The sequence below is a fragment of the Gavialis gangeticus genome, unplaced genomic scaffold (assembly GCF_001723915.1).
Source record: "Gavialis gangeticus isolate Ggan-Ray unplaced genomic scaffold, GavGan_comp1, whole genome shotgun sequence".
Classification (NCBI taxonomy): domain Eukaryota; kingdom Metazoa; phylum Chordata; order Crocodylia; family Gavialidae; genus Gavialis; species Gavialis gangeticus.
The window spans coordinates 5,098,198-5,122,982 of record NW_017728983.1 but is presented as its reverse complement, the minus strand read 5'-3'; the positions used below and the strand labels follow the sequence as shown (position 1 = coordinate 5,122,982).

The window sequence follows — 24,785 nt, the reverse complement described above, 5'->3', positions numbered from 1 at the left end:
GAGGAATCCAGGAGGAGGAACAAGAAATGTCACAGACACATTTCCTCATTTTTCCCCTCTTGTTGAGTTCTGCTTGGTTCGAGAAGTGCTGGGGCAGGCAGCAGAGGGGAGTTTATTTCCTATATTTTGGGAATCAATTGCCTGTAGCCACAAATGACTGTTCCAGGGCACTGCTTTGCCAGTAAAGCATATCCAAAATACAGCAGTGCTCTGGCCATATCTGCTGTATTATATACGATTGGATTGGCATCATGGGGTTTTAGTGTAATAGAACTGGGTCCACAGCCTTAAAAAAAATGAAGAAGGCAGGCTTTTGCAATCAGCCGTTCCAGTGTTTTCTTTAAAAGAGCAAGCCAAAAAACAAGCTAATCCTTTTACAGAAAGAACATTGACTGATGACATTTTCATTCATATTTTTATAAAAGATGAATGCAAACACAGTTCTTATTGAGTCTCCTTTCCCATCTCATGCTCTGTGCATGCAGTTTTGTAGAAGACAGCAGATAGAATTGTCATAGAAAAAAGCCTTCTTGGTATCGGTGTAGATTTTCTTGTAAAGGTCTCTTAACTTTTATCACATCAGCTACAAAACATATATATATATCTCCAGGGTCCTGAAGCTTAAATTGTGATGTTGTACATGTCCCTATTGTGTCACATCACTCCATATTATACACAAAGTTGTCATATGTATGTTTACAGGAATATGTCTTTTTTTTCATTTTAAAATGAACATACTAAGAATAAATACACACAACTTAGAAACAGATTGCTAGGGGGAAGGGGAGAGAGCACAGTTGCAGTGTTTGACTGGGGGTTATAGTTAGTCCTTTTAAGGGTCTTGCCCCTGTTTAGTAAATCTTTTCATGATACCTCATGAATCAATGTGTAGTGCAGTAACCAGTGAGTAACACCTGTACCTCGTTAATCTGCTACACTGGATTTCAAGTAGGAATGTCACTGTGTTCTGAAGACCGTGTAATATTGATGATGTTCCAGGTTCCATTTTTCCCCTTCCCTCCAATCATACAATATTGTAGATGACATTTTATTAAAAAAATACTTTGAAGAAAACCTTAGTGGAATAATTACAACAGTTTAAGTGTTTTGATTAAACTGAATCTCAAAACCTTGTGCACCTCTGTGGAGGTCTTGCTGGATAAGCACCATTGTAGACTTGAGCAGCTATAACTTCTCAACGCAGAGCTGACTACTATTAACTCAGAAGAGTTGGTCACTTAGGGCAGCAAACTATTTTAGTGATTTTTTTTTTTTTTCCGAGTGCCTAGGGTTTGGAAAAAAGTTTGCCTTCTGTTTTACCTGAGGAAGCAAAAGACATAGGGTTTAGCACCTTGTATCTGTCCTGAAGATGAAAAATATGTCTCTGATGGGAACTGTAAATAGTAGGTGAGATCACAGATATACCTTCCTTAGAGTACAACCTCTCAAGTGTCTTGGATCATTAGAGTTAAAACAGAGTGAGTCAGAGCAATAAAGCTGTCCCACGTTGAACGCATCATAACAAACAGAGACTCTAATAATCAGTTGACAGACTTAGGAGCGTCTGTTCTCCATTTCTGAGTTTGGGTTTGTTTGGCTCCATTTTAAACAAGAACATCAATAACCATAAGTTTTGGTCACAAAAGAATTCAAGTCCTTCCGAATTTTGAATGTACAGTGTTAAATGTATATTATCTGTGTGGAGATGGATAAATAGAACTATGAGAGATTTAAAAGTAATGTTCCACTAAAGATTGTCAAAAAAAGCTTTGTCAAACACTTTCATATTTTGTGGTGTTCAGCTTTATCACAATTCATCCAAATTGGAGATGATGCAACTTTTAAGCTGATTTCTTGTATCTTTATTTTCAAAGGAATTAGATCTATGTTTCCTTTGTCAATGGAAGAGAATGTTATAAATCTTTTTATTAAAAATAATGTAAAGTTAAAATGTATATCTGTATTTTTGGATCATGTTATAGATAATGGATATATTGTTATAAATAAAGTATTTTTGGGAAAAAAAGTCTGAGATGACGTTGTGTCAGGGGCCTGGGATAAAATTTAAGTTTGCACAAAGGGAACATGTATAAGTACTGCCACAAATAATATAGTGGGTGGACATGCCTGCATCTGAAGATTTGGTCCTGTGACTAATGCTCACCATTGGCTCTGTTTCCTTTGTATTTAACAAAGGGTTTTATAACATGACTTACTTTATATATTTGAAATGTGAGTGGCAAGTTCCCTACATTTTATCCATTGTCTAGAATGTGGTGACGGAGTGAGGATTGTGTTGGACTCACTAACTTCTGTTGTGGTTGCCAGTACATTTGCCACACTCAATATGTCACTGTGGTCCTTGAGGCTAGTAGCATAACTCTGCCATCTTGTGAAACAGTATCTGGCTCTCTCCCCTTCCCTGAATTGTTCCTTGCCTAACATGTCACTATCTTAGAAGATGACAGCTTCTGTGTGTAAGGCCCTGTATGAAAGTAGTTACCTACTTTTTGGACAGAAACAATCCCAAACTTTTTCAGAGTGCAGAGTACGTGAATTGGTATCGAATCATAGCAGTAACATTTTGTACTTGCGTAACTTCACACAGGGTCCAAGGCAGAGGAGAATCTAGCCTACCACAGACCTGTCTGACCTATTGCAGGCAGGATTTAAGGAAAAGCTCTTTATCTCCATCTAAAGGTGAAGTGGGAGAACCTGAGGCAATGTTCTTACCTTGTTTTGAGCTAGTTTGCATAGGTTAGCTTCTTGTGCCTCCTATGGGCAAACAGCTTCATTGCATCTGCTAGCATACACCACGCCTTATGTATACCAGCAGAGCTCAAAAAGTATAATTTGGACTTTCTGCACAGTTTGTATCCCCATGCTATGATGTATTTACTGTGCAAGGGTAGACATGTATAAGAGGAAGGGAACAGTAGAGCACATAAAGATTAACCAGTGGAGGAACACTTAAGTTTGATTAAGGGGTGGTCTGAATGGATGAAATGATCAGTGACTCCATTCCAGTCTCAAATCCAAATGTATTAAACACGTAAGCGATACCACTACTTGAGCAAAACACTGAATGGTCTGTAAAGGTATTTTTACACAGACTGTCCTAACAATGCATGATGACTCAGCTGATCAGGGTTCATCATGGCACAGTTTTGACCAGCATGGTCTCTTCTGGCTTGGTGACAGCTCCCCAGACTTAAGTTGTTTCCTTAGCCTTTATACCCTTTTACAGTCCTCTTCTGTGTATTCTATATATGGTCATGCTATAGGTCCTCACCAGCTACCTTTTTACAGTGGTGGTTTCCTCATCAGTTGGTCACCCTCTGTCACCTTCAGCTTGTTTCTTTCTGAACTTGCTTCTCCCCTACTGAGCTATCCTTGGGTTTTGTTTGCTTTTTCCTATTCTATCTTGTTTTCCTACATTCTACAGCTATCTACATTTTGTTTTGCCTACAGCCGTTGTTTACACTACTTCTGTGCTGTTGCCTCTTTTATGCATTTTGCTTGCAGCTCATGTCCATTCAAAGAAAAGGAGACAAAATGGCATCAGTTATGCCAAAACAGCTTTTCAGACCTACAGTTGCACCTGGTGGCATACACTTCAAGTTATGTATGCCACCAGAGCTCAAAATGTACAATTTGGACTTTTTGCATGGTCTGTATCCTCATTCCATGATGGATTTACTATGCAAAAGTAGACTTACAAAAGAGGAAGGGAGTGTCAGAGCACCGAAAGGTTAACCAGTTTCATCTACATGGCACACTGTCACTGTAGCAATCACATGTGTTTACACATGACTGGCAGCTACTTCGCTATAGCGGTGCATTTCCCTGTTATAGTGCGCCATTACCGCAAAGTAGCAGCTAAAAATAACCAAAAGGAAGTACTAAACCACAGCGCAGTAACAACATCACTGTAGGGCAACATGTAGATGCATTCTTAGTGGAGGAACTGGATCAGCCTATCTAGAAGGTATGAGACTATTAATTTATTAGTTTTGTTTATTGGACTGCCAAAAAAGGAGGAAGCTGTTGACAAAACAATCCCTTATTGTCAACAGAATAATTTCCCATTCTGATCTTCCAAAAAGCTCACTTGTTTTGATGTACAAAAATAGAATTAGTTTTTTTCCAGGTTTCATCCCTCAAAATCATGTATAGCTTTCAAAAGTTGAAAGTATATTTTACATGCCATTCCCCTAGTAGAGACTGTAAGGGTGAAAACTTCAAAACGTTCTGATCTAAAATACTTTTTTGATTGTGAGAATAGCTGTGTCTATTGGGAAATTAGTTGTTACAGAAATTCACTCAAATTCTTAAATATTTAGATTTATTGTGCTCAACTTCTCCTTCCAAAATGCTAATATCAGTTAAGACATTTTATTACATTGAGTTTTTTTCTACATACCTGAACACATTCACCGTTTGTTGTTTACATATTACAAAAGTGCACTAAACATTTGAAGTCTGCTGTGTATTAAAACTTTGAATAGGATGTCAGCTTCACGTGCAAGAACACTAAGACCTTGAGAAGTAACATCCTAAACCTTTTCCTGCAGGGACCTGTCTCCTAGAAAAGTAACAGGACCTTCTACTATAAACTCAACAGCTTTCAATGCAGGCAGCTCTAGAACATTCCAAATGAAATGGGGTGATAGGGTAGGTAAAGGAGAGGTCTTAAAATGGGCACAGCTACCTACAATGCAGGTTTCCCTCACTTTATGCTGTACGTGTATTCCTGTAAAATGGTGCATAACTCAAAACTGCATAAAGGGAACGCAATTTACAATGTAACAAATAGGGATACCTTCTAAGACCTCAACTGTACTGACCCTCAGACCCATTTCTACCACTTTTACAAGACAATTTTGGTACTCACCAACAGCAGACAGTACACACAAGCATAGGGTGGTGGTGAATGTTACCATAATGGGGATGGCAACTACAGAAACGTGTCGCAGACAACGAGCAAGGAGCACAGATCCACACAGGAGACTACATTTTGGTGTGCATCACTCCCACAATGCACCGCACAAAGCAGCTGACTGCGGGCTTCCACCGTACCGACTGCATAAGAGTGAATTTACCCCGCATATAATGAATTTTTGGTATAAAAAGGGTCATTGCATATGAGGAAATTCACACATACAGAACCTGCATAAAGCCAGGGAAACCTGTAGTGCAAACCATGTGACAGAAGAGATAGACAAGCTACAGGAGATCTTTTAAGAACCTTTGATAATAGTCAATTTCAGCACTGTTCAATCTTCTGGCCTGTGGGCTGGATCCAACCTGAGGTTGGTGCACAGCATTGAGTGGGTTCCAGTGCACCAGTTAAGCCCCATGCATTGGATCCAGCCACCACTGTGATCCCATGCACCAGCACAGTCTGATGCATGGGGCCATGTTATCTGGCTTGGAGGGCTTCCCACAGGTCCAAAAATTTGGCAGTGGGGGAGCAGAGGCAGCATTGCCACAGCTTCCAGAGCCAATGCAGTGAATACTGTCACTACTTTCCTCACCACCAAATGTCTGGACCTGAGAGATGACACAGCCCTACAGGCCAGATTTGGCCCATGGGCTAGAGATTGAGCATGGCAGGTCTATCTGATGGGCTGCTTTTTTGCTGGTCCCAGGACAGGAGTGACAGGCTGCCCTAAAGACCCACTCTCTCACAGGCTGATGGTCGAGGTGATGCTATTATCTCTGAATGCAAAAGATTTGGAAAAACTGAGCCAGGGTGGGGGTAACTGGTACTGTTTGACTGTGGCCGTATGCACGGGAGTGCAGGGACAACAGCAGTGAGGACATTTGAAGGGGTCGACGCCGGGGGAATGAATCACTTACAACAGCTGGTTCTGATGCAGCCGGTGCCACCCGGAGCTGCCTGGCAAGCCACAGGGTGGAAGAGAGGGGCCATGTTTAAGACCGTTTGACTCGAGTTTTGGTGGTGCTCGACCCTCTGCGTGAGACGGAGGTGTCGCGGGTTTGAACCGAGGCAGGGCCTGCTCCGGCTTCACGGGGCTGCTCTGCGTGGGCTGCAGACAAGGCTGGGTCGTCCACGTGCGCAGTGACGCGGGGCAGTGGCAGGGCCTGGCAGGCAGGGGGGTGTTGGTTGGGCTGGTGCGGGCCTGAGCCGGGCCGAGTGGAGGAGCCCCGCCGCGCCCCACCGCCATCGCGCCCTGACAGGCGAAGGCGGCGAACAGGTGGCAGCGGGGCCCGGCCACAACCACCTCCCCGTGACGACCCCGCCCCTCGCGTGACGCCAGGCCTAGCCCCGCCCCTACGCGCTGTGCGCATGTGCAGGGTCTCCCGGCCCAGCCCTGTGGGGGGCGAGCGCGGGGCTGGAGAGGTCCTTCCCAGGAGGCGCCGCGCGGGGTTGGGCGGGGGAGGTTTTTAGTCGGCGGAAAGAAAATCGAAAGGGGGCGGGGCACAGGCAGGAGCGACGGGCGCGGCCGGAGGGCTCCGCTTCCGGTCTCGGTAAAGCGGGCGGGAGGCGGTGGGTGGGGTGCTGCACTTCACAGCGCGGACCTGGCAGCGTTTGGCAGTACTCGTCCGCCTGTCCAGGCACTGGCAGTGTGCCTCCTGCCCTGGCTCTGGCTGTGGCGGGCGCTGGTGCTGCCCGCGCGGGGATCCCCGGGGCAGACGTCCGGGCAGGTTCCCGGCCTGGCTGTGGCCACCTGCCCCCCCGGAGCAGAGCCCCGCGTTGTGGGCCAGAGGAAGGAGGAACACCCTCCCCCACAACTGGCTCTTCTAGAGTCCTGCCCCGGCCCCGCGTGGGAGGCGCTGGCCAGGCACCTCTTTGCCTTGGCAGCACGTTCCCTGGGTGATGGGAGCTTTGTGTCCCGCGGGGACCTGGGCAGGCGCCTCTACCCCACAGAGACACCCCGGGGGCTTGTGGTGGCAGAGACCTTTGGGCGTGGAGTCAGGTGATCAGGGCTGTAGGTTGCCTCAGGAAATGGAGCTGTATAACATGGCATGGTCTGTGCAGTTTTGTGCTGCTGCTGCCTAAACTCGTCTCTGTTGTTGCTCTCCCTAGGGCTGGCTTTATTCAGCCAACCTGAGGTGGAGTGAGGCACTCACGGGCCTCACACCAACATCCATTAAATTAGTTGCAATCTTCCTGCTGACTTCAGAGGATGTTGCGGTCAGGCCTGTTGTAAGTGCCATTACTACAGGCTGGAAAAGGGCAGAGGTTTTCTCATTGGCTTGTGCAACTGAAAAGAGGGAGAGTACAAACTTGTCAATGATAAATGATGGTTCTCATTTCCTTCTATAACTTTACTAAATGCTCTAATAGGGGAGATATCTTGGGGGAAGGTGAGGGAAACCAACCTCAGCAATTAATAAGCAACACAGGGCAGATTTATTGACTTAAATCCACTAGGCATTTTCATTGGTTCATTCATATCATGGTCAACAGCGCAGGACATGGTGACACTGCTCCTGTTTGTACAAATACAAAGACTGACATGTCTTTAATGGCACACTATGCCAGTTTTTAATCTCCAGTTGTTAAAATAATAGCATTTTTCTTTGGCTGAAGTGGCTTATAATTCTGTGCTGAGACCTAGATCCTTAGGTCTTCCAGTGTTTTCAAGGGAGTTGGATGGGATATCTAAATGCCTTCAAGAATCTGAGCCAGAGCTTTTATTTCTCCAATGGCAGTGTTTTCCCTTTGCCTTCTGGAGCAGTTAGGACCAGCCCTCTGTTGTTTCTGGCTGCCTGAACTATTGTGGTCCTGCAGGCACAGACAACCCTCTTCATTCTCTGTGTGTCAGGATTGTGGAATGGAGGTGATGGGGCAGATTTTGGTCTTGAGAGTCTTACAGTGAAAAAAACTAGCCCCGTTTATAGCGCTGGCAAACTTGGATGATAACATTCCCACATCATGGGTAACGCAAAGAACATAGGTCTAATTTTCTAGTCCCTTTTACTTTGTAGTGGAGAGTTAGGTGTCCAGTGTTTATAAACGCAAAACTCTAGAACTCTTGGTTCAGAGATGATACCTTTTAGGCCCGGCTTGTCCAACATACGGCCCGTGGGCCGCCATGCAGCCCACCAAGCCATTTTTTGAGGCCTGCGGTGCTGCGACGGGAAATGAAAGTAAACACTGTTTACTTTTATTCCTACCCCTTGTCCCTCCCCCAGCCCCTCAGCAGCTTCCTAATGGCTGCTGAAGGGCTGGGGAAGGGACAAGGTTCCCACACGCACCGCGTCATCTTGACGTTGCCAACGTGGTGCATGTGGGAAGAGGAGTAGCCGTGTGCCACTTGGGACAGGATGAGCCCGGCCGGAGCAGCAGGGGCTTGGCTGCACTTTCCCTTACCTGCGCTGGTCAGTTCTGAGCAGCACACGGCTCTGCCACTGCCTCTGCTGGCCAGTGCTGACCCAGGCGGGTCTGTGCCATCCGGAGCAGCACGCAGCTGAAGCCGGCTTCCCACGTGCTTCTGGGACAGGAGGAGCCAGCCAGGTCGGGACCAGCCAGCAGAAGCGGCAGCAGAGCCATGTGCCGCTCGGGACTGACTGGCGCAGGTAGGGGGAAAATGCAGCTGAGCCCCTGCTGCTCCGGCCGGGCTCGTCCCGTCCCAAGCGGCGCACGGCTCTGCTGCCGCTTCTGCTGGCTGGTGCAGACTCGGCCGCCTCCTCCCGTCCCCAGCAGCACGGTGCCATGTGCCACTCAGGACTGACCAGCGCAGGTAGGGGGAAAGTGCAGCTGAGCCTCTGCTGCTGCGGCTGGGCTCATCCTGAGGTTCATTTAGTGTTTGTAAAATGCTTGGAGAGTCCCACACAGATGCACTGCGTAGAAATGCAAAATATATTTTGACTTATTTGGTTGGCACCTTGAGCTGAGATTTTCCAAGATGAGTCAAAAGGCCAACTTCCATTCAAATGAATGGGATTTAGAGGGCTCCAAACCTTTTATGACAACTTTGTAACGTGCCAATCTACTCCTTTTTGCAAATCTCAGCCATAGTTTGGAAGCTCAGCCAAAGAACATAAGAGCTTCTGAACATAAGAGCATAAAAAGTGCCATGCTTGGTCAGACCCATGGTCTATCTAGCTCAGTATCCTGTCCCGAACAGTGGCAGAGGTGGATGCTATAGAGGGAGAGTTTTGAACTGGTTACACCCATTTCATTGTCACTTCCTGCAACTTCATTGGTGTCAAAGGTCATGTGACATCACTTCCTGATGTGATACCACTTCCTGTGAGGTCTTTGAATATGGCTCGCAGGCCCACTGGGTGATAAAAAGTTCATGATCTGGTGCCACTTTCAAAAAGGTTGGACACACCCCTGTTTTAGACCAACTAAGAAATCACAAAAATAAAATCTTTTTCTGCAAGCTTTTGGGCACACATGCCCTTCCTCAGACTCAGGGAAAATTAAGGAAGGTAAAAAGTCCCCATAGGTAGAAAATAAACGTAATTTTTGCACAGAGGAAGTTGAAGGTCTGTTCCTTTGGGTCCATGAGAGTGTCTTTGTGAGTTGCTCTTTGATGTGCAGCTAAGGAAGGATTCCTAACCTGGTGGTGTCAGATGGCAGAAAGGCAGGGAGGTGTAGAAATCTTTCTTGTTCAGCAATGAAGTTCAAATCCAAAATTGGTTAAAATTTGGCATCTTCCATGTTTCAGGGATGTATTTGGTAGCTGTGTTGGCAGAGTCGATCTGAGCAGGGTGCAGGGCCCAGGGCAAACCAGCCCATGCGGGGCCCCGCCCCCGCTCTGATCTTGGCTCCGAAGAAGCTGCTGCCACCATCTGCAGTGGCGTGGTGGGGGGCTAAGGGGGGGTAGCGAGTGGCTAGATGTGGCACCACCGCTCCACCCAGCTCCGCATTGCCGTTGCTCCGCCCTGCAGGGCCCCCCAAAGCGCGGGGCCTGGGGTGATCACTCGGATTTGTCCCCCCTTAGGGACAGCCCTGCGTGTTGGTCCAAGGTGTTTATAAATGCATACTTTCTTCAGGATAGGCTTGAGCTGTGTGTGTAGAAAGTGTTGAGGGCAAACCTATTCTGTCATGTGCAGCGTAAGGACCAAGGAAATATTTATGCAGGAAATATCGTTTGGATTATTGTTATGCACCCATATCTCAGTTAAAGACATGAAATCTTATGTATTGTTTTCATAGTGATATCCAGTAGTGCTGGAGGCATTGGCTTCCTGTATCAGCTGTTGTTTCAATCTGGATTCCCCTAGATGTGTGCAATAATACACTTATTGACCTTGAAGCTATCCAGTTTGCAAGTGTTAATGACTTTTTGCTTCCTAGAAGAGTTGGTTTTTCCCTGTGTTTCTGTCTACAAAAACAATAGTTCATGGGGAAAAAAAAAATTCTGTAGATGAGGTCTAGGGAGTGACAGGAAGAGTCCAGACTAGGTATTAATCTTCTGTTTGCATTTCAGGGATACCATGGCTATGTCATCTCTAGTCCAGTGTCATGTGGGTTGGTGCTGTTTGACCCTACAAAGATGGCAAATGAACTGCCAGAACAGAACCTTGGCAGCATGGACCAGTGCTCCAGCCCAGTGGACACACAAGCAGAAGAGACTTGCAGAACAACTCAGGATGGCAAAAGTCAGGCCATCCATCTTGTGGAGGGCTGGTCCCCTTGGCAGGAGAGCTCTCCATACCAGCTTCACCAGCTCCCAGGAAGTGATGCTGACCAGTGAGCGGTATGGAGTGCAGAGGCTGCCCTTCTCCTATGTTTCTGATAGTGACTTGGTTTTCTTTGAACGCATTATACCAGGTGGAGTCATAACAGACCCAGAAGAACTGAAACCTTTTAACGTGGACTGGCTGCAATCAGTCCGAGGTAGATGTTTTTAGGTTTCGGCAAAACTCAGTCTCTATTCACCATTATATCAGGATGAAAAATGAAAAATTTGCAGATGAAATATTCAGTAGATCTGCCAGACTTGTAATGGAGTTTGTTTATATTCATCTTGCAGAATCAGTTTGGTTATTAGAACTAATCAAAGCCTTACATTTAAAGTATTTTTTCTGCTTTGAGCAGGGGCTTGGGCTAGATGACCTCCTGAGGTGCTTCCAACCTGAACTTTCTATGATTCTAATTCTTTTTCCATGAAAAACCTCCACTTCTGAGGGAAATTTTTGTTTACATTTGGGACTCTCATAAAGAAACCCAAACAAAAAACACAACCCCCAGAAACAAACAAGCAAAAGAAACAAAAAAAACAAATGGATTTGATTGCTGAAAACAGGCATTTTTAACAAAATGTTTGGAGAAGAAAGGGACGCATTTTTTTTGTTTGTCATTATTTTCACAAGAATCAGAAATGTTTCCTATTCACCTCCATTGGTGATTTAATTGGAAACACATCCTTTGTTTATATAAATAGCCAAGGTTTTTCCTTGTTTTGGGGTCCATTTTAAGGTCAAATTCATCCATTGAAGATGTTTTTATGTAGTTTCTTAAGACAAAATTAAGTGGATTAAAATAGAGGAGATAGTTTCAAATACATAAGGAGTCAAAAAACTTCTTTTAATTATTCCCAGAGTGGAGGGGTTGGGTGTTATCCTGAGAATTGGGCTAAAAAATGTCACAGACAACTTGTAGATGTAGATGGACTCCCTGACATGTGCTTTGTACATAGTTAAACTTAGTAACCATTTTTTTTCTCAAACCAGGTGTTAAAACTATTTGGCTGTAGCATGTAATCCTTTAGCCTTCCTTACAGCTAAATCCAAGATGTGAGCTGGAGTTTGTCTTCAAGAGGGTCATTATTACTGTCCACCTACTTATTCTCTGGGTTATGTCTTCCATGACTGCCAGTACCAAGGCAGTGAGAGAGAATACTGGACTGAGTGAAGCTGATTTAAGTATTATTAGATGTGTTGCTATGGAGCAGACAAGTGGCGTGCTTGGCTCAGTATTCTGCCTTTCTCCAGTAGCCTGTACAAGTGAAAGTTGACTGTTACTATATCTGGTCAATTCTACTAGTTCTTTTGAGGAAAAAATATCCCTGTAATCCTAGGTTCGTATGTACACTGAAATAGGCATTTTCTGGATTTGCCATAATAGTAACCATCAGATCTTTTTTGATTTCTGCCCACTTCATGTATGTGTCATAGCAACATGGTCTACCTCAGGGGTTTTCAACCTTTTTGGATCAGTGTACCCCCCAGCGGGAGGAAGGTGGTGCATGGCTGAATGCGGAGTGGCAGCAGCCGCCACTGCATACAAGCTCCTCCTGCGTCCAGCTGAGTGTGCGGTGCCTGCGTGGCAGTGCAGGATGGTGCATGGCAGTGTTCCATCCCCAGCTGCCTATGCGTACACCCTAGGGCCTTCTCAAGTACCCCTGGAGGTACACATTCCCCCTGGTTGACAACCCCTGGTCTTCCTGATTGTAAAATATGCATTGTGGTGCTTATCCTTTAGAAAGTGCTTGAAGATCAGCAGGTGAAACATTCTCTGTGTAAGACCAATTCCTTTGCAGCCCATCATTGCCATTTCTGAATGGCATGAACTGGAGCAACATTTTGCCTTCTCCAGTCCTGCTAACTGAAGGAACAAGTGCCCTTGCATCCTTATTTTGTGATACTGGTGCATGGAGTCTTGGTATGTTTTGTTGCTACCAGCACCAATAATTCTGATTTTTTTTTTTTGAATTAACATCTGTTTCATATTGATTTTGCATTTTTGTAGGCTCCAGTAAGTTGTTGCTGAGGCCACGGACAACTGCAGAGGTATCTGAGATTCTCAGGTAATCTTTTTAATGATTCTTAATCCTTAAATGCTTTGGTTTTGTTATTCCTGTATTCTTCCTGTGCTCAGCTCTGTTAATTATTTTATTTTATCATTTGACATTGCTTTGAAAAATTAAATCGTGAAATCAGGTGTATGAATGAGCAAAATTCCATTTAACTATGAACGCTAGATCAAGAGAGCTTCCACATTTTTAGAGAGAATGGGTTCCTAACTACAGATGCTTTCCCTAGGTGAACTATTAATAGAGCTGGATGGGAATAAGGCAGATCAGAGACTTGAAGTTGGGCCTTCCCTGACACATTCCCACTCCCCCTCAAAGCAAAATTTTAAAGATCTCTTTGGTGCTGGCGTGAAGTCAAAGCAAATGCCAGAGCCTGGAAATATTTCACAGAATGGAATTCCTGTTTTTCACTCAGCCCTACTTATGACTTGCCAGGTGTTTTGTGTTTGACTTTTCAAATCTATGCATCTCCGGCTTCAATTAGAAATCATAAATAACAGTGGGGATGGTAGTTGCATTACTAATGCCTTTTTTGTTGTATTGAATTGACATAATTAGAAGCAGCCCCTAGCTCAGGAAGGGAGAAACTTCAGACAGCCCCAGCAGCCTTCCTCTGAAGGAGAGAAGTAGCAAAAAGAGATGACCATGTGCACCTGTGTATGGTTTAAGCAGTAAGTTCACTTGGAATTAGATTGTTAGCCTGTTAGGTTAAAGACCTTTCTTTTACCTTGCTCTGTAAAATGCCTCTTGCATTATGTGTTCTCTCTAAATAATAACCACATGATTAATGCATAATGAAATATTTGCCTCTGTCTGCCAGGGAGCTTATAGAAGAGGTGACAGAACCAATTATTGACTTTCCTGAGGAGGAGGGAGGAGCATCAAGTCTAGTGTCCTGCTGTCACAGCTGGAATAAACTAAGCTCCCACAAAATAGTGAAAACCAAAGTGATGAAAAATCTGCTGACCACTCAGTAACAAATTAAGTTTACAAAGGCAACCACATGAATGGCAAGCTTATAGAAGGAGGTGGCTGCTGCTTTGAAGAAAAACATGCTGTGTGGTACAACTGAAACTGCAAATAAAAGTCATGTCCTAAATATATGTTACTATGCACTTATACTCGAGGCCTATGGTGAAATTCCAGTCCTACTCTAAGTGTGAAATGCTCCCTTTATCTCAAACTTTGCTTTGTTGTCTGATGCCATGTACCTTTAATGAGCATAAAAGTCATGCTATAGCAGCTGCTCGTGTAAAGCAATGGCACAAACAGAGCAGTGTCATAGCTTGAGACATGCATTCCCTTTCAGGTATTGCAATGAGAGAAATCTGGCGGTAAACCCCCAAGGGGGCAACACTGGCCTTGTTGGGGGCAGTGTGCCTGTCTTTGATGAGATCATCCTCTCCACAGCTCTCATGAGCCAGGTCATCAGCTTCGACAGTGTGTCTGGTAAATATATCACTCCTACTCTCCAGTGGCTTCATTTTCGTTACCTGCAGCCTGCCCTCCTCAGATTTGCTTTTTCTGTTAGCAGCAGGGTTGTAGACCAGCAGCACCATGAGGGGCAGCAGAGATTTCCTGAATTCAGAATCCTGCTGATGCTGTTATTTCTAGCTAGTAGTAACAGCAGCAAACCCAGGTATATATTTAATTGGTGAGAGTGGGGAGGTGGCTGGAAAGAGATAAGTACTTTTCCCCATCCCACTCTGTTTAAAAAGGGATACTTTCTGTGTCTGATAATAGTGTATAGGACAGAAATTCCAGTTATTCTGAAAAAAAGATCAGCTAGGTTCATGACTGGTTTGCGCTGGCAGAGGGGGAGGAGAGAAATAGGGAAAGTATGTAGGAGTGTTTGGATTTGGGGAGCAAGAAGTCTTGTAGTTTGAACATACAGGTTTTTACAAGTTAAGATAAGGGAGAATTCAAGGCAGAGAAATAGGTGATGCTGCTGTTTTCCAGATCACAACCCCAGCCTTGCTGCAGTTAAAGTCAGTGGCACAAGCCCCAGAGACTCTGTAGGAGGCAGATTGAACTCTGTGTTCATGAGCAAAGTTCTTCTGGGTCTGAGTGGTACCATCTGGGGAAAGTTCTGCAGAGAGAGGATGTTGTATCTGCTTACAGTTGACATGCTGTAGAAGAACATTTCTCTGTATCACATGGTAGCCTGATTCTTGTGTCTCAGGAGTCCTTGTTTGCCAGGCTGGCTGCATCTTAGAGAACCTGAACCAATACCTGGAGGAGCTGGATTTCATCATGCCACTGGACCTAGGTGCCAAGGGCAGCTGCCACATTGGTGGTAATGTGGCAACAAATGCAGGAGGCCTGCGGCTGCTGAGGTACGGCTCTCTCCGAGGGACAGTTCTGGGACTGGAAGTGGTAAGATGCTCTTGAGGCTGCTTTCTGTATTGTGCTTTCTTTCCACTCTGTCGTGCTGCAATCCTGCTTTTATATTCCATGTGATGTGGAACTGAGTTATTCACCAGGTTTTCGTGTTCCCTGACAACAACACCCCCTTTCAACTTACTTTCAGAGCTCTTTTGAGGAAACATTAATAAAAGATTTTACAAGGATTTTCATTGACACAGGGATTTTAAAAGATTCAGACTCCTACTTTGATCACTGCTTTAACCCCCAGTGTAATTAGTTGGACTTTTTGTGCTGAAAAGGAGGGAGAGAGCACTTCTGATTGAACCTCTGGAATTCAAGAGCTAGCTGAACCAGGTTGAATTCCCTCCTTCCATGGTCACAGTACAGCTGTGCCTAGATTATTTTGCTTACTAGGGGTCCTACTGTTAGCTCTCTTTTAATGGCAGTTCAAGATATAACGACAAGCCCAGCAGCCCACCCTTACCAAATGTCTGGCATTTTAGAGCAGTCTCACTTTAGGATTGTTTTCTGGCCTGGGTCCTACTATCCCACCATGACTGTGCTCGCTCCAGTGTCCTGCAAGTGCTGATCATTGATAGGTAAGAAAAATAGCTTATTGTGTCCTTATTGGTGTGACTGTTCCTTGCATTACGTGCGGAATGGGTACCAATAGCACCAAAATGGAAGAGCAGTGTGAGCAGGGCACAGATGGGAAGATGGACAGAGAGCAGGTGGAAGAAATGATGAGAGAACGTGTGGAACTGAGGAAAAGAAAAATGCAGCCCCACTTGTGGCATTGGGAGGATGAGAGGCTTTCAGAAGCTCTGGATTGTCTTTGCTCTTCTGATGAGCTCCTCACCTGTGTATATCTAGGTAATCAGCACTATCTGTTTGTTTTCTGACAGGTGCTAGCCAATGGCTCTGTTCTCAACTGCTTGACTTCTCTGCGCAAGGATAACACCGGCTATGACTTGAAGCAGCTTTTCATTGGGTCAGAGGGGACTTTGGGAGTCATTACTGCTGTCTCTATACTCTGTCCTCGGAAACCCATGGCTGTGAATTTGGCATTCCTAGGTAGGATTCATCACTCTTGTCCTCCCACTGTGACGTTAGCAACATGTAATAAAGTGTTGTTCTGTTGGCATAATACCAGTGGACCAACAGGGTGATTTGCCAGGTATTGCTTGAGCTAATCTGTGATCTCAGGGGCCAGTCTCATGCTGAGGGTGTGTCTGTACTGTGCACTGAAGTGCCATGTAGAAATGTACAAATTAGCTTGCATTGTGTAGCATGGGCATCCCCTTAGTTCACTTGACTGCTGAGATCTGAGAACTCAGAGAGAAGGCACTCAAACAGTTGAAATCCTTTATGCCACTAGCTTGATTTTGCTTCCCATATTGGAAGAATATTTTGGGGCTGTGCATTAAGACACTTGCATGAATGGTCCATGCCACTGGCAGCTGGGGGGGCACGGCTGCACCAGCGGTGAGCAGGGAGCTCCCGCAGACATCGCTGGCACTGTTGGCGACGGGGGTGGCGGTGAGCACCGACCATAGGTTGGTGACCACCTGCAGGCACCACCAGCAGTGTCGGTGGCGCTTTTTTTGCAGGGGGTGCGCTGCTTTGCACAGGGGGTGCACATGCACCCCCTATGCCTTGCCCCTGGACACTTGTGAAGTGTGATTCCTTTAAACACTTTTAACTGGAGCATTCCTAAAGCTTCTGTCACCTTGACATTTGAGCTTTTTATCTTAAGCTGTGGACAGGCAGACATTCAGTCACTTCTTCGTCTTTCCCTCTGGCCCAAACAGATTAGTGGGGTGTAGGCTGAGGGTACTCCACACATCTTAGCTTGAAGGGTGCCCAGGGTTTCTAGAAATCCTTGCCATGAAAAGGATCCATTAAGTAATAGGTGGTCTTTAGCATTTTACTAGAAAATATTTGCCATCTCAAACATTTCTAATAAGTGTTTAAGCACATATTCTGTCTATTCCTATTTGCTATACTCCTGTTTTGAGCTAGGTAACATTTATTAGCTTGTCAACAGTCTGGATTTTCCTGATGCTATTTGTTGTCTGTTGAAAGGTTGTCAGAGTTTTTCTCAGATTTTGGAAACCTTCACTACCTGCAAGGGAATGCTAGGGGAGATCCTGTCTGCATACGAGTTCATGGATGACAGGTGCATGAAGTTGGTTGTGAGCCACCTCAAGCTGTCCAACCCTGTGACAGGTACCAAAATCAATATGCTATGCGTAAATAGGAAATTGCGACATAAGGCTCTGCTCTGATGTCAGGGATCTAGACGTCTTTATTTTACTGTAGAAAAAGACTTGGAAATGTGAAATATGTCTTGGATGTTATTTTCAGAAGGTGTTAATGAATATTGGACCAGCTGCTTTGTTGACCTAAAGGAAAGGTTTCTCCAAGTGTGGGGGGAGGAATGCAGTGGTGGAACTGTATATGAAAGCCAACTCTGTCATGAAGTAATAAACTTTTGCTGAGGTTTAGAAAAGTATTCAGCTTGCATGTTGGAGAGGTTAAAGGGTTTCTCCAGGGATAGTCCTTATGAAATGCTCCCTGTCTTTTGTATCTAGGAAGAAGACATCATCCTAACCCAGCTGTGAATTTTGTTGAATAAATTCCATTAATGTTCTACCATAAAGCATCTCTAAGGAGGTCTCCTAGTCTTGTCACTTGTCAGGATCTGACCTGGCATCATTGCAGCTGTGACATCTTTTTCCATGGCTAGGGTTTACATTTCATTTTGAAACATTGGTCCTAGCTCAAGATCAAGGGTCATATTAAAAGTGATTACTGGAAAGGTGATGTATAAAGCAGCTGATGCAGCATCAGTGTTATAGGGTACTGGAAGCAATGTGGAATGTCAACATGAAGGGCTTCTTGGTAGAGCTTTGATCTTGATATTTCCATTACATAAAACATGTGGTCACCTTCATGGTATATGAGCTACTTGTCAGGTAACAAAGTTTATTTCCATATTTATGCAGAGTCCCACTCTGAAATACTCCCTGTCAACACAAAACAGACATTTTGATAAGATCAAAAACATTTTCTGAATCTTCAGCCCTAACAGATATGGCATCCTTTCTGTCATGTTTAAAAGTCTCTGCCTTCTAGCCAAAGAAGAGTGCAGAACCATTGTTCGTGAGGGAGACTTTCCACATGTCACAGCACTGGAGGAACCCAGAGTTACATGACTTGTGCCTTTGCAACAGAATCCCTAGAGAGAATGGTGGAATAATACCTAATATTAGGAAGATTAGTTATCCCAGTTGTCTGTTTTATACAGCAAGAATGCTTCTTTATTTTTTACCCAATGACTTCTCAAGATTACATTTACTCCCCCAAATGAAGTCTCTTTTTACTGACTGCCCTCACATCCTCTTCTTTCTCACTTCCAGAAAGCCCCTTTTTTATTTTGATTGAAACGTCAGGCTCTAATTCTACCCATGATCAAGAAAAACTGAACAACTTTCTGGAATGTGTCATGGCCTCTGGTTTGGTAACAGATGGGACTGTGGCCACAGATGATAAGAAAATAAAGGTGATTTCCCATCCTACCCTCCTAACTGGTTTGGAATCATGCTTAACAATGACAGGTGCTTGCACAGTTTGACATTTGGCATAGAAGCTTCCAGGGCACCTGAATGAAGGAAAACCTTTAGTTTATTTACCTGGTGAATCATATACTCTAGTAATTTTCTTTGGTAGCCTTGAGGGTGGCTTTCCAACGTACTGTTTCCTTCCTGCCTCTCTTGTGGTTACAGAACAAATATCAAATCTTCCTACTCAACATATACAGTTCTGTTTAGAGCAAAGGAATAGAGAAAGCTCTCTCTTCTTAGCCAACGATGCAAGAGAATATACACAGAGTGGATGAAAGGCCTGGATTAAGCCTGTGCTAAAAATTGGGAAGGCTTGTAACCTTGGTCTGTACCTGGACTCTTTTTCCATTTAATGTGTTATAACACTGGGCATATCTGTACAAGATGTTTACTAGGGCTGTGTGAAACAGCACTGTTTTGGTTCGACTTCCGTTTCAGTGTTTCGACAGAACAGTGTTTTGTTTCGTTTCATTTTGAAAGCACTGTTCTATTTTGTTTCGTTGAAACTGTCGCTGTTTCAATGTTTCGCCCATAGGCAATTCCACAGCCAACACCGGGAAAATCAGTGCTGCTGCTGGCCCTAGCCAGCAGCATCGGCCTCCTGTGATCCGGGAGGTAGATCAGGAGTCCGTACCCCGGGAGCAGCCTGCCACAGCCCCTGCAGCCCTCCCAGGGGTGCGGACAAGTCCCTGATCTACGTGCTGGATGATGCTGCTGGCTGGAACTGGCGATGAAGCCAAGTAAGCCTGGCTTTGAAACTCGAAACATTTCGAGTGCCGTTGTTTCATTTTGAAGCTGTTTTCAAAGGCTTTTGTTTCATTTTGATTTCTCTGTTTTTGACCTCAAAATGGATCGAAACAGCTTTGAAATGAAGCACTGGGTGAAATTTGACATAGACCTAAGGTTTACTGTGCAGTTGGTGTTTACTGTGCAGCTAATTAGCCTCAACGTTTATATGTGCACCCGTATTAATTTGGAGTAAACTAATTTTCCTCAGAAGGATAGTAATTGTAAATATATAAGTACTATCCTGCTGAGGAGTAAAAAAACCCACAGCACTGCACGTGTAGACTCTGGAGGGCTGGCTGGAGCATGAACTATAGACCAGTCAGAATCATAGAGCAGATCCTTAAGGAATCCATTTTGAAGCACTTGGCGGAAAAGAAGGTCCTTAAGAGCAGTCGGCATGGATTCACCAAGGGCAAGTCATGCCTGACCATCCTGATTGCCTTCTGTGATGAGGTGACTGGCTCCATGGATGCAGGGAGACCAGTGGATGTGGTGTACCTTGATTTTAACAAGACTTTTGATATGCTGTCCCACAATGTTTTCACAGGCAAGCTAAGGAAGTATGGGCTGGATGAATTGATTGTAACGTGGATAGAAAACTGGCTGGAGCATTTGGCTTAGAGGGTAGTAATCAATGGCCCAATGTCTAGTTGGCAGCCAGTATCAAGCAGAGTGCCCCAGGGGTTGGTCCTGGGCCTGGTTTTGTTCAGTGTGTTCATCAGTGACCTGGAAGATGGCACAGAGTGCATCCTCAGCAAGTCTGCAGATGACACCAAGCTGGGTGGAGTAGTAGATACACTGGAGGGTAGGGCTAGGATTCAGAGTGACATAGACAAATTGGAAGATTGGGCCAAAAGAAATCTCATGATGACAACAAAGACAAGTGTAAAGTCCTGCACTTAGGATGGAGCAATCCCACGCACCAGTACAGGGTCGGGGCTGACTAGCTAGGCAGCAGCTCTGCAGGAAAAGACCTGGGGGTTAGAGTAGACAATAAGATGCGTATGAGCCAGCAGTCTGCCCATGTTGCCAAGAAGACTAATGGCATCCTGGGTTGCATTGGTAGGCATGTTACCAGTAGGTCCAGGGTAGTGATTATTCCTGTCTACTCAGCACTGGTGAGGCCACGTTTGGAGTACTGTGTTCAGTTTTGGACCCCCACTATAGAAAGGAGGTGGACAGATTGGAGAGAGTCCAGTGCAGGGCAACAAAAATGGTGAGGTAGCTGGGGGACATGACTTATGAGGGGAGGCGAAGGAAACTGGGCTTATTTAGTCTAGAGAAGAGAAGATTGTGAGGGCATTTAATAGCAGCCTTCAACTACCTTGAAGTGAGGGTTTGAAAGGAGATGGAGCTAGACTGTTCTCAGTGGTGGCAGATATCAGAACAAGGAGCAGCAGTCTCAAATTGCAGCAATGGAAGTCTAGGTTAGATATTAGGAAGAATTTTCTCACTAAGAGGGTAGTAAAACCCTGGAACAGGTTATCCAGAGAGGTTGTGGAATCTCCATCCTTGGAGGTTTTTAAGAACCAGCTAGACAAAACTTTGGCTGGGGTGATCTAGTTGGGGTTGGCCCTGATTTGAGCAGGGGGTTGGACTGGATGACCTCCTTGCGGTCCCTTCCAACCTTAATTTAATATCCACTTTTCTGTGATTCCTTGATTTCAGTGTGGGGGCTACCTGCTGGCTAACTCCACACTGAAGCTTTCTCATGCCCCAGCCAGCCCTTCTGCAGTGCACTGAGCCAGGTGGAGTAGCCCTGGGCTGGCAGGGTGATCCCTGGGCTCCTCTGCTAGCCGGGGCTGTTCTAACCCAGCTCTACATGCTGTGCACAAATAAGCTCTGGAGCTTGTTGCTCTGGAGTTAATTGCACCCGGGTGCATGTTTAAACAGTGCACCTGGGAGTAAGTAACTCGAGCAATAAGCTCCAGAGTTTATTTATGCACAATAATAGCACATGTAGATGCTGCACTCAATGTATTGGAAGTGTATTGAGAGTACTTTGGCATCTTTAATCTTTATGCGGTGATCAGGGCCTCGCTGTGCGTAAGTGCGCTACAGATACATCACACAGATGGTCTTTGCCCCATAAAGTTTAAAATGTAAGTACAAGACAGAGCAATAGATTGATACAACAGAAAGGGAGAACACAAAGGAATAATGAGACAGTGGGGGTCTGCATAATAAGCGGTAACCGAAGTGCCCCAGATGCCTGATCACTGCAGCTTTTTGTCAGCATTGTAGCAGAATGTAGTTTTAATGCTGACAATGAGGTAGCTTAGTGGAGTGCTCTTTCCATAGTTTACCCTTCCCATAGCTTCCTGCACTAGCAAGAGACCTGACTGTTGGCCTTTCATTGGAGTGTTTGTAGTTTAAGATGCCAAGATAGTTCACATGATGTCATGCTCTTCTGAGAAGCAGGCTTTGTGATGTAAAATAGTATCTTTTATTGCTGTGGTAGGCAGCCATTTCAGGCTGTGGGCCAGAATGGCCCACTCTGGGTTGAAGGAGTGTGGGTGGGTGCCAGATCCCTGTCACTGTTGCCCTTTATCTTCTGAACAGCTTGGGGAAAATGCCTGCAGCGGGCACTTCTCCCCCTGGCAGCATGGGGAGAGCACTCACAGAAGATGCCACTCGCTGCTGAATGCTGCCAAAGGTTCCATGGGCCATAGCCAGGCCATAGGCTGTAGGTTTATCCTGCTTTACTGGATAAACCTTGTAGTCAGGAGGGACTAAAAAGCCTTCAGGCACAAAATGCCTTTCTTCAGGTCTTGAGAAGAAGCAGATGATGGCCCAATAAAAGATGTTGCCTCACTTCAAACATCTTACTTCTTACATGTTCCCTGGACCATCATGGCTCCAGTGCTTCCCCTTCTGAGGCAGGAACTAAATACATTCAAAACTGGCGGTGAGGCAGGCACCCGAAGGTTTCTATGGACTGAGATGGATGCTTTGGCCCAGCTACACATGGGGCTGTCACAGTGGGGTGCTGTAGGACAGCGCTGAGGTACATCAGAGCTGGCATGGGCAGCAGTAGGGTATTGAGAAAGTTGGTTATTTTAACCTTCACCCCTTTATCTGAAATGGAGAATGGCTGTCTGGAGGTGCCAAACAAATATAAATTGAATCTCTCAAGAGCCATAAGGTTATTAAGTATACGGAGGGAAGACATAAGGCCATCACAGTAGCTCTGGCAGCTGAGGAATTGTTCTTCCCTTCTATCCCTGTGTCCTGAAGAGTGAAATCTGAGGTACTCTGTTTTCATTTTTCTCTCTTCAATTCATTGTTTGATCTCATGAATCATAGACATTGTGGGCTCTGAGGGAGAGGATCACAGAGGCCCTCACTTACGATGGCTACGTTTTCAAATACGACATCTCGCTCCCTGTGGAAAAACTGTATGATCTTGTGACTGACACCAGAGTTCGACTGGGCAAGATTGCCAAGAACGTGGTAGGCTATGGCCATGTAGGTGAGTGAAAATACTGAGAAACGACACAGGTATCCTTTTTAGGGGTTAATTTTGGCTCTGGGTTCATTCAGAGAGTTAAAGTGTACCAGAGCTATAGCCATGACGGGATGTATCAAAATTTAAAATTAAATGGGACAACATTGGAAAGTAGTGGACTCCAATGCCAATGGCAGATTCGATCCCAGAACATTAAGAACTCATCTGTTTGTAGTGCAGTACAGGCAGTCCTCGAACTTACGACATAATTGGTTCCTGAAAACTGCATCTTAAGTTGAAATGTTGTAACTCGGAACCAATTTTCTCATAAGAAACGTTATAAAGAGGGGGTTGGTTCCTGAACCAAGGCCTGATGCCCTATTTTCACGAAAAATACCCCAGAATTTTGTATTCAATCAATTATAGATGCGTAATATAGCCACATTAATGCATTTATATTGTAAATAGCAATCATATTGATTTGGAAGGACTTCTTTGAGGTGACTTTGCTGGACTTTTTGAAGGGCTCTTGGCTGGAGTCTTCTCAGGAGTCTTGGATGCAGGGTTTTCCTGGAGTCTTGTCTGCTTTCTTAAAGAAAATGTCCAAGGAAGTTTGGACAGATGTTCATCAGGGAGATGGGTGACGCAGCAAACTTGTTTGCTGGCATGGCATCACATTGGATCAAGGGTTGTAAAGTTGAAACTGAGGTCATAAAGTTGAAACATGGTGTCAATTTATAAACATTGTAACTTGAAACATTGTAAGTTGAGGACTGCCTGTATATTAAGTTACCCAGGGATCCATTGCCTTCTGCTTCCTTATCCAATCAATTGGGTTAGGTTATTTAATTGTACAACACATTTGACATGTATAGCCCAATAATAAATGTAAGTAAACACCACTTTGATTAGACCAATTATGGTTGAGCTGTTAACCCACCAGAACAATATGGTTAAACTAATGCAGCTCAGAAAATAAAAGGGTTGAGACTTTGAAAGGAATATGAGAAACTTAAACAGTGAAATTTGACTTCAGTGAGTACAGAGACCACCAAATTGGTTGCTTAATAGCAGGGCTGATCTAATAAACATGGAGAAGCAGTAAACATTTTCTATTTGAGAACATTTCAGAGAAGTGTTAGACCTATTAGACAAGGGGCTTATTAAAAGAAGAAGAGGTTTATCTAGATAACAATCAGTTATACGTTTTAGCCATTAAGATCGAGTTATATTTCTATTGTGAGAACTCTCTTATTTCAAAGTACAAATGAACCACTAAAAATTTCAGATTTATCTTTGTGTATCTTGGATCCCAGATATTCCATAAGTATTTAGATGCGGGTAAGGCTATTACTGACAGATAACCCCAAATAAAAAATTTTGTTTTGTCCCTTTTGACATAATCCAGAGTTTCATTTAGATGATTGCATAAGTATAATGAGAGATTTAAGAAATCATGTAGGGCTAAGTGGAAGTGTTGCAATGTTAATGAAATAATGTGAAAGAAAAGCTTGTTGCACTATATTTTAACTTTAAAAACAACATTGTGGCTGAAGTTTTAATTAAACAACATTGTGGCTGAAATTTTAAATCAAGGAATTGAAAGCTCCTTCCCTTTACTTTTATGAGGGTTTTGCACAGGAGCAAGGAAGCCGTTTGAGTTATTTGAGCATATAAATTGTTTCAACAGAGGAATTGGTATTTGTGGTGTGACTGTCTGTGACAGCTCTCTCTGGGCATAACAAAGGCTGTGTTGTGTTCCATAGCAGAGCCAGTGATGAGGGTTCAGAGGAGGGCCACTCATATGGTTAG

General features: G+C 44.6%; 1 protein-coding gene across 6 annotated transcripts in view; it reads left to right on the top strand.

The window, feature by feature from the left end:
* The window catches only part of LOC109294754 (inhibitor of growth protein 5), a 53,709-nt gene that overhangs the window by 22,894 nt on the left and 6,030 nt on the right, over positions 1-24,785 (top strand). For 2 of the 6 annotated variants that reach the window (XM_019513211.1, XM_019513218.1), the window contains exons 7-14: positions 10,416-10,825; positions 12,680-12,737; positions 14,053-14,192; positions 14,926-15,119; positions 16,016-16,184; positions 17,196-17,339; positions 18,533-18,675; positions 22,832-22,997. In XM_019513211.1, coding sequence (XP_019368756.1) covers positions 10,416-10,825; positions 12,680-12,737; positions 14,053-14,192; positions 14,926-15,119; positions 16,016-16,184; positions 17,196-17,339; positions 18,533-18,675; positions 22,832-22,997 — 1,424 coding nt within the window. The other 4 variants (XM_019513226.1, XM_019513241.1, XM_019513249.1 and 1 more) reach the window with 4 other exon arrangements.